The sequence below is a fragment of the Microcebus murinus genome, chromosome 5 (assembly GCF_040939455.1).
Source record: "Microcebus murinus isolate Inina chromosome 5, M.murinus_Inina_mat1.0, whole genome shotgun sequence".
Lineage (NCBI taxonomy): Eukaryota > Metazoa > Chordata > Mammalia > Primates > Cheirogaleidae > Microcebus > Microcebus murinus.
The window spans coordinates 25,874,303-25,884,601 of NC_134108.1; the positions used below are offsets into that span (position 1 = coordinate 25,874,303).

The window sequence follows — 10,299 nt, forward strand, 5'->3', positions numbered from 1 at the left end:
AGTCTCTCCCACCTGAAAAGGGCTAAAAATATTTCCTTCCTCCTGTTCTCTCTGGGTGTTGTGTTTTTAATAAAGAAAAAGAAAATCAATGTGAAAAACCTAATCGATATCATCATTACCATCATCATCTTCATCATCATCCTCATTGTAACTATTGAAAATGTAGGTTTTTGTAGGCACTCCAACCTCATGACTATTCCCCAGAATTTTTGATGCCTAGCAAATTTTTAAATTTTAAGAAAGTGTCAAGATAATTTTTCTTCCAAGAAAAAAAATGACTAATGATTCCTAAAACAACACATCAAACAGACCTCATATACAGGGTGGACTATAAACTTACATAGATGATTACTGGAAGAATGGATCACACAATATGTAAAAATTGTACTGTAGCCAAAGAATTAAAATAAAATGCATGCTTTTAGAATGTACTATCCACATTATAATTCACAGAAAAGAAAGGTGATTACAGAAACTCTGACTCATGTTCCTGACAGCTAATGAAAAAAAATTGCCAGCAGCAAAAATGGATTCTTTTTTATCTCAATGACAGGCACTTTTGTTTTTCTGAAGAGAAGGTCTTCAGTTCCATTCAGTTTTGTATAATGACTGGGAGGTTTTTTTTAATTGTAAAGTAGAGAGGGCATCTCATTATTAATTCCAAGTTTCCTTCCTAACAGATATGGGCAAAAGAAATGGCTGAATAAATCTGAATGCAGCAATATCAGTAGGACCTACTGTGATCTTTCTGCTGAAACTTCCGACTATGAGCACCAATATTATGCCAAAGTTAAGGCCATTTGGGAAGCAAATTGCTCCAAATGGGCTGAAACTGGACGATTCTATCCTTTTTTAGAAAGTAAGTAATGCATCTGTCACAATTGTTAAACATGTTTTAATATCAAGTTAACCTCACCTCCTGATTTAACAGTCTCAGGCTCGTAGACAACCTTGTCCCAGAAGAAAGTCTTTGCTTGCTCTATTCTGCACCAGCAGGTTGAGTGACCAGGCCAAGATGCTTCACCTTGCTGGTTCTCACAGTCTCATCTTTAGACCAAAAGGTTTGGGCAAATGATCTCTAAGATCTTTCCCAGATCCCAAATTGATGCTAGATGCCAATAATTTCACATTTTGATTTTGTTTTACTATTTGTTGGAGTCTCTGTAATTTGAGGAACAGCCAAAAGATTTTCTTTTAAATGTTGTGGGCTTTAAACCATTGACATGTGTCTATAAGATTGATTAAAGATTGTCCTGATCACCCAACTAAGACTCTTCTTGCTATAAACTTCGTAGCGCAATGAGGTGATTTCTAGGTATAACCAGAATTAAGGCAATATCTTCCTGGTATATGCTTTTATAATTTTGCCATCCTCTGATCTGTGGCTAACTCAGCCATGAGGGACCCACTCAGGGCCACCATAATGAACTCTACAAATGCTCCATAGGCCCTGGAGCTCTTCCAGATCAAGGTCAGAGAACTACAGCCCTTGGGCCAAATCCAGCCCCTCCCCACCCCCATTTCTGTTTTCCTACAGGCCAAGAGCTAAGAATGGTATTTATATTTTAAATACTTTTGTTTAAAAAATCAGAATAAGAATATTTTGTGACATGTGAAAAGTACAGGAAATTCAAATTTTGGTGCCTATTCATAAAGTTTTATTGGAACACAAACCACACTCGTTCGTTTTATATAGTTATCTATGACTACATTTGTGCTACAACCAGAGTAGAGTACTTGCAACAGAGATCATTTGACCTGCAAAGCCTAAAGTATTTACTGTCTGGACCTCTATAATAAAAGTTCGCTGACATCAGTTCTGGATCATTCTAATCTCATCTCTGATTTTTCCACTTAACATATCATGTTAATGTTATTTATCACCAACTTTTCAAGTCACAAACAGTTTTGATTGTATTTACCATCATCAGGTCCTGTTTATCCATGTGACTAAGTAAATGCAACACTCTTGTTGGCTGTTTTAACATTGCATTAGGGTGTATGAAATGATTAGGTCAAGATTTGGCATAATCCAGGCCCACCAAGGTACATTTCGAGGCAGCTTGTGTGAGAGGGTAGGTTTTAGGGCTTTGAACCAAGTAGTATTCTATTATAGCTTCATCTAAGGTGATTTTTACATGTGAATGTAATAATACCCTCTCTCCTCCCGTTCAAGCACAAATCGGGCCACCAGAGGTTGCTCTGACTACCGAGGAGAAGTCCATTTCTATCGTCCTGACGGCCCCAGAGAAGTGGAAGAGAAATCCAGAAGACAGTTCTGTTTCCATGCAACAAATCTACTCCAATCTGAAGTATAACGTGTCCATATGTAATACTAAATCAAATAGAATGGTAAGCACGAAATGGAATGGAATGTATAATATACGTACTACTTTTCATAGCTAATGCTAAAACAAACAGCCTTGATGCTTTGAGTCTCTGCCTGTGAATCAGGGAAGATGTGATGTTCAAAAGAGATGCCATACAGATACCCTTGAAGCTGAAATGTAGAAAATTTACAGAACTGACTTCAGATTTTCCTTATAGAAACTCTCTTAAATACTGTGACGTTGCTGCTGGACTGTAGAGCGATTGTGCGCTTCACTTTGACGGAGAGCTTTTACTTGCATAACGTCTGTCCATCGTCGCTCTCCTAGAAGAAAAAAATGTTAGCAAAAACACAGGACAAAGTTGAATAAAAAAAAATCCATCCCTGTGTTTTTTTGAGAATTGGGGATCGGTGCAGTTCCTGGCTGTGCCCTGCTGAGCTAAAGAAGAAGGGTGTATTGAAACGGTTGCTGGGGTGAGGGGAGAAAGGCTTATAGTGACAGTAAAGGATTAAATGGCATCTCAGTCTTTTATTTTTTTCTAGAGTTATTTGTCTGGGGTGGTCCCAGAAATCTTTGGCTGTAACCACTGTTTGCAATTCCCCGTCCTAGTGGTCCCAGTGTGTGACCAACCACACGCTGGTGCTCACCTGGCTGGAGCCGAACACTCTGTACTGCGTCCACGTGGCGTCCTTCGTCCCCGGGCCCCCTCGCCCAGCTCGGCCTTCTGAGAAGCAGTGTGTCAGGACTTTGAAAGGTAAGCTTAAAAACTCAGCCCATCTGAGGAAGGAAATCTACTAAAACTAGAAAGAAGTGTGACAGTTTAGACTTAAGGTTTTGCCAAATACATGTCTAATAGGAACAGGTTGAGGCACAGGCAGAAACAACCCTCACCAGACTCTGCCACGGAGCCTGGCGGGTGTTCGGACTGTTCTCATCCCCTGGAGCACCGTCAGCACGGGTCCCGGAGTCCACGGCCAACAATCCTCCCAGAGTCGTTTGGCCACCTTGTGAAATAACAAGAAATTTTACACATCTTTTTTCTTTTTTAAAGTCATAATCATTCGGATCAATAGAAGTTCTGTGGTCTTCAAGAACATCAGACAGTTTTACTGCTGGAAGCAAAGCATTATCCTAAAAACACCGTGAAACAGAAATTTTTTTGCCACCCCCCACCCTTGGGAATCCTAATTCCAGGCTCTTCCAGCTGCGTTCAGATGCCACTGGCTGCGTGAGAGCCTGGCATCGGCGAATCTGTGGTCACTCCTTTCCACTCACAGTTGCTTCTCAGTTGCTTCTCTCTCCTTCCTTCCTTCGTCTCCTCCTCACGCTTTCTGAACTGAGCAGCCGGAAACCATGGTTGAAGATACTCGTTGCCATTAGGAGACGTAGAGGTGTGAGCTTGGCATTTGTTTAATCTGTCTTCTCCCAGGCAGAGAGGAGCTTGAACTCAAAACCTGAACGTCGAGAGAAAATAAATCCTAACGTTCGCCTGCATCCAAGGGGTCTTTACCCATTATTCTTTGCTTCTCGTCCAAACATGCTGGACTAGAGACAGATTCTCACCACCCTTCACCCCACGCCTGGGTCCTATCACCAGCCACGAATAGGAATGCACAACCCCGCTTCCCTCTTCCCTCACCTCCCCCACCCCCACCTTTCCAGATGCAGCTACCCCAAGGACAAGACAGGGCACATTGTAAGTACATGTGAAAAGTGCAGGGCTTTGTTTTCGAATCTGTCTTTATCATACCTTTTCTTTTAAACTGAAGGGTTTCTCTGCCATATGTCAAATGAAACTCAAATGCCAAGCAAAACAAAGCAGATGGAAGAAATCATTTTTGTATTTTGGAAAGGTGCTCTATTTACTAACAACTTGATCAGTGCCAACTGGTAGGAATGAATTTCCAGTGGAAATCATTGAGGCAGTTAGTTGGCAGAGCAAAAGCAACGAAAGCACCGATTAAATTAAATACTTCCCAGTAAGCAGACAGAGCCCACTTCTCACTAGTATAGGCAAAGCAACAAAATAACGAGGCGCCATTTCTGGTTCTGAACTTTCCCCTGATATCCCAGCTGTTGGATCACCAAACATACCTCTCCAGCACACTGGCATGAGGGCCACTTTCTGAAAAATCAGTTTTACCTCTCTTGAGACTATTCTTGGAAAACATTTCCAAGAATATTCTCCATAGTCCTCCAATCCCTAAAACCCAGATACAGTTTACCAGGTTTATTATTGCGACTCTTTAATTAGAACAAGCTCAATTCAGGGACCAGGGACTGCACTAAAGGGGCTGGAGTGCGTTGCAGCCTAAAGTGGAGGCAGGTGGTGCTCAGGCAGCTGCAGTGTCCACTTTGCAGCGTTGGCACATCCCTGCACGGAACCTGACGACAAATGTGCTCTTCCGGAATTGTTCAGGGTCACCGAGCCGGCGGCTGGCCCCCACGCTGGACTTTTCCTACTAGCTCTTGTTGCCTGCCCTCATCGTCCATGACACATCTGCTTTCAGTCTTTAACTGGATAGTTAGCTCGACAGGGACTTAGCTGCCTTCCCTCAGGCCAGGCATCAAGAGCATCCAACATCCACATGAAGTAGAATGCTTCTGTTGCTCTCTTGCTGGTTTTATTGATGTGTAAGGAATACACTAGGACTTTTGTCATTTGTGCTAAAGCTGTTCCTTTTTCTACTTCTGCATTAGTATTCTCTAGAGAAACAGAACCTATGTATATCTATGGATATATAGAAATAGATAGATATAGATCTCCTATTGGTTCTATATATTATTTGGGAGAGAGAGAGATTTGTTCATTTTAAGTTGGCTCACAGGATTGTGGAGGCTGGCAAGTCCAAAATTTGTGCAGGCCAGAGACCCAGGGAAGAACTGATGTTGCAGTTTTGTCCAAAGGCAGTCTGCTGGCAGAACTCCCTGTCCCTCAGGGTCATCAGTCTTATTATTAGTAGTATTAAAGTCTTCAATTGCTCAGCTGAAGCCCACACATGTTATAGATGATAATCTGCTTGACTCAAAATCTACTGACTTAAATGTTAATCTCATCTAAAAAATACCTTCACAGAAACATCTTGAGTAATATTTGGCCAAATATCTGGATACTGTGGCCTAGCCAAGTTGACACATAAGATTAAGCATCACAACTTCCAAGCACACCATAGTGGCTTAACAAACATAAGTTAGTGACAATGAGCTCTAGTCATCAGCTATATAGTCAGATCAATGGTAGGCCAGGCCTGCGTCTCTTAAAACCTTTTCCCCAAGTCTTTCCATTTCTCTGTGGACTTTTGCCCAGCATGAATCTATAGCACAGCACCAGGGAGAGAGTTAACTGCTATTCTCAGCACACCCAGTCCAGCTACCTCCCCACACCCCACCCCCAAGCTCCAGCCCTACATAGAAAATCTGGCCAACCAGTGCAAGAATGATTTGTTATTCATATAAAAGGTGATGCCACGCATTCATGTCCCCCATGGAATGTATGGGGAAGATTGAGTGAAATGAATGGTGTGGAAAAGTGGGATCTGCACAAGAGGGTTTTGTTGTTTGGTTAGAAGTGCCATGAGTTCCCCGAATATCAGACACCCTTCAAATAGCCGAACCCCCATGGATCTCAGAGCCAGACATAAAATGCTGGCACACCTGCTGACTTGGATCGTTGATGTATCCTTACTATAAGGGTTTAAGGTACATCCAGATGATTCCCTAAGACCATCTAAAGGCTGGTCCAAAGATAGTGAGGTGAGTTATCTCACTTGAAAAAAAAAAAAGAGACCATGTACTGTCAGAGAGAGTAAGAATTGGGAGACCCCTTATAACATTTAGCTTAAGCTTCTCAACATACAGGTGAGAAAACTTGAGTTCCTAAATCTAAGTGATCTGCCCAAAGCCAGTTTTCTCCCACCACACCAAATCACAATTCTCCAAACCACCTCCCCCCTTTTTTTTTACAGATCAATCTTCAGAGTTCAAGGTTAAAATCATCTTCTGGTATGTTTTGCCAATATCTGTCACCGTTTTTCTTTTTTCTGTGATGGGCTATTCCATCTACCGATACATTCACGTTGGCAAAGAGAAACACCCAGCAAATTTGGTGAGTTCTTGGTGGCAGGAATATATATTATATTATATTATATCATATATCATATCATATTATATTTATATTCATATTATAACACACTTGTGGGAGAATAGAAAAGAAGGCTATAGAACAGATACAGTTCCAGTTAAGGAAAGAGTGAATTTAAATAGTTGATAAATTATAAAACACTTTCTGGATTGGCTCACTAACACATTCGAAGATAAATATTCCATAGCTTTGAAAAGATTTTATTTAATGATCTTCTAGAAGTGCACGTGTAGTCAGGGACTAGAATTTCTAAGTAATACATGAAGGCTAAGATGAGAGCAGGCACTGGGGCCTCTGGGGGTACAGGAGGGTCCTGACCCCCTGCATGGGGGCTCAGCTCTCATGCCAGGGCTTGGTAAGGGGAGGTGAGTAGGAGCCAGGACACTTGGCGCAGTCAGAAGAAACAGCAGGGCAGCGGTGGGTGGAACTGCTTGACCCTGCTGCAGCGTGAGGCTCCGGTGAGAGCGGGCGGAAGGCCCAGGTGGGAGAGCCGTTCTAAGGAGTGGGCAGCCACAGCCCAAGCCTTGGTCTGAGAAATACCCCCCAGAGAGCCACTCTGCACTTCCATGGGCCTTGTGTGGGTTTGAGCTTCCAGCCTCCTAGTGAGTGAGATTTCTCTGTATATTCCAAGCCTGAGTTTCATTTTCAAGAGTTGGTAAGAGGATGTCTTTAAAACGTGAAGATTAGATAAAATCATGAAAAAAAAGAAAAAAGAAAAAAAAAAAAAAATAAAAAAAATAAAACTATCTGGGGACACCATATTCTACCTAATCTCTGTTTTTAATGTCTCTCTGAAGTGAAAAGGTGAAAACCATTCTCTTTTCTCTTTTTAGATTTTGATTTATGGAAATGAATTTGACAAAAGATTCTTTGTGCCTGCTGAAAAAATCATGATTAACTTTATCACCTTCAATATTTTGGATGATTCTAAAATTTCTCATAAGGATATGGGTTTACTGGAAAAAAGCAGTGATGTAACGTTGGATAACCTTAAAGATACCGAGCCCAGTGGGGACCCGGAGCCAGCAGGGGAGGAAGAGGAGGTGGAACACTTAGGGTACGCTTCGCATTTGATGGAAATTTTCTGCGACTGTGAGGAAGACACCAAAGGTACTTCCCTCTCCCAGCAGGACTCACTCAGCAGCACAATACCCACCCATACAACAGGCACTGGGTATGAATATGACATAAGAACCGCTGACATTCGTGTGGGGCCTGAAGATCCAGAGCTCAGTCTGCAGGAGGAAGCTTCCACACAAGGAAGATTATTCGAGCAACAGGCAGCCTGGGCAAACTTGGGCCCACAGACGTTACTGCACTCAGGCACCCCTGAGCTCAGAGACTTACAACGTCAGGCGCAGGAGCACACAGACTCAGAAGAGGGGGCCGAGGAAGAGCCATCGGCGACACTGGTCGATTGGGACCCTCGGACCGGCAGGCTGTGTATACCTTCACTGTCTGGCTGTGACCAGGACGCCGAGGGCTGTGAGCATCCTGAGAAAGATTGTCACATGGAGGAGGAGGGCCTTTTAGCCCGACTCCATGAGGAGCAGGCCACAGACAAGCCACCAGAGGAAAATGAAACCTATCTCCTGCGATTTATGGAGGAATGGGGGTTGTATGTCCAAATGGAGAACTAACGCCAAAACTTCCCTTTGCCAGACCCCTCCTGTGACATGGCCTGTGAGCGCAAACAAATGAGGGACCTGACAATAAAGCACCTTCCTGGGATAAAAGAAGTTTGTTCAGATTTTTCAGTGTGAGTGAGAATCACTTCTCTCTGTGCTCATAGCGCTTGCTTGGTCCTGCCGCCTGCAGGTGGTTGGTTCACGCACGTGGGTCTCCCGCCATGGTGGTGGGCACCTAGAATGCAGCGGCTGGCCCGTTGCCTTATACAGAGGATGCAGTTAATAAATGTTTGCCAGGCCGGGTGCAGAATTTATTCAGGTGTTTTTGCTCTGGCCTCTTTGTTTATTATTTTCCAACAAGCACACTTGTACAATTATTTTCTGGGTATTTACCGTGTGTATAAAGCATTGTAAAAAATATTTCATAAAGATAATGGTTTTATAAATACTACCTTTTCAGAATTTGCTTATTGTGAGAATCAGGAGATACTTAACACATACTCATGCCACTAGGTCGGTGGTAAGCTGGTCACAGGTAAAGACTTCAACTCACTCTTCAATCATGATAATCCACGTTTAGAGTGAATAAATCGGGCACAGACCTTCCTGATCTCACACACTTTCGCCTACTTTAAGAAGCCAAATTTAATATGAGTAGTTATGGAGTATAAACATAAATTGTTATTTTATAGTCAGAAAAATGTCCTCCCAAAAATTTAGCAAGGGCTTCTTGGTATCCCTCAAAATTAATCTGAAAGAAAATGCCACCCTTTTATAATAGAATATTATATTTACTTCTAGACATTTACTGCTAGACAGTGTTTTCAAAGAGATATTTAAATAGTCTGTAAACTAGAAAGTTGTTCAGCAGTTGAAGCACTGTGTTGCTATTATAACATTAAATATTCTATTGAATGGGCAGTGCCTCAAAGACTCTTTTGAATATGTATAAATGAATATCCTCTGTCCACATAATATTACAATCAACAAATAAGCACAGGACATACAAAAGAAATAAGTTAAATGAATATGTGAGGGAGAGTTTATTAAAATTTGACATAATTTACTGTGGGAACTAAGGCATACCATAAAACAATACCTTTCTAGTTGAATTCCAGCAACTGTTCCCATCTCCTTTACCACTTAAGAAAATTAAATTCTCCAGTCACACCAGATTAAAATGGGATAGAATCAATATTAAGTTGAATCATATAAAATTGTTGATAGTTGGCTGTTTTTAATCTGCAGAAACAGCAACTTCGTATGGTTTTGCCTTAATATATATCTGTTTTAATCAGGAACTCATAATCCACTGATGTTCTTTCAGGAAAACAGATACCCACATTATTTCCTTATTTATATTTTTGGCACAGACAGACAACCCTGGTAAGAGAGATGGATTCCGGGGTCATGATCTTTTGCAATTGTCCACAAATCTGAACTGTTTTGGATCTACTGGTTTAATTTAGAGCATAATTATATTAATCAGAGTGTTCTGTTCTTCTCAATCTTTATAGATATGATGCTGCCCGTTTTGAAGAACAAATTTATATCACTAACCAAAAAAGAAGTTCAGGAGTGGGAAAGAATGAGTTGTTATTAAGACCAAAAGGAAAATAAAATGATTGATGATGATTTGGCTTGTTAATTTCATTCAAAAACTAATAATTGAAAACCTACTACATCCTTCAGTGTCTTCATCTGTCAAATAGAAATAACAGCTTTCTTAGGGTTGTTTTGAGGGTTACAGGAAGTGTGGAAGGCACTTAGAATGGTGCCTGGTACCAAGCGAGTGCTCCATAAGTGTTTATTATTGCCACTAACTGCCAGATCACGTGTTTAGCCCAAGAAAGAGAAAAGCCAGTTAGAGATACGATTATTTTGATTCAAAGGCAGAGCTTGCCTGACTTTATTTTTCTTACCTGAAAGTACAATAGTAATTTGCTTCCTACTTTGTGCCTTCAAGATTGAAATCCTTCAGTGGTTGAACCACGCTTTCTAGCTTTGTAAAAGGGGAGCTAATTCTGAGTTGCTTTTACATCTCCTGTCATTCCAAGCATGTCAGAATTGTTGAGCATTTCTCTAATTTTGCTGCTTCAGTACTTTGTTGCATGTATACATACACACATACATACACATTCAAACATGAGCATATAATAGATACTGCTTGTGGGGGGAGGTGACATCTTAGATGTGGTGT

At 41.4% G+C, this 10,299-nt stretch overlaps 1 protein-coding gene across 2 annotated transcripts in view; it reads left to right on the top strand.

The window, feature by feature from the left end:
- Positions 1 to 9,734, top strand: part of IL20RA (interleukin 20 receptor subunit alpha) — a 33,590-nt gene extending 23,856 nt beyond the window's left edge. Inside the window, exons 3-8 of one of the 2 annotated variants that reach the window (XR_012919269.1) lie at positions 681 to 859; positions 2,177 to 2,352; positions 2,940 to 3,084; positions 6,296 to 6,435; positions 7,305 to 8,230; positions 9,617 to 9,734. Coding sequence is in view for 1 of the 2 variants with exons in the window: in XM_076002925.1 (XP_075859040.1) it covers positions 681 to 859; positions 2,177 to 2,352; positions 2,940 to 3,084; positions 6,296 to 6,435; positions 7,305 to 8,111 (1,447 nt within the window). In the remaining variant the exon portion in view is untranslated. Of the gene's footprint in view, positions 1 to 680; positions 860 to 2,176; positions 2,353 to 2,939; positions 3,085 to 6,295; positions 6,436 to 7,304 lie in introns of both variants that reach the window. The other variant, XM_076002925.1, reaches the window with a different exon arrangement.
- Positions 9,735 to 10,299: the final 565 nt, after the last annotated feature.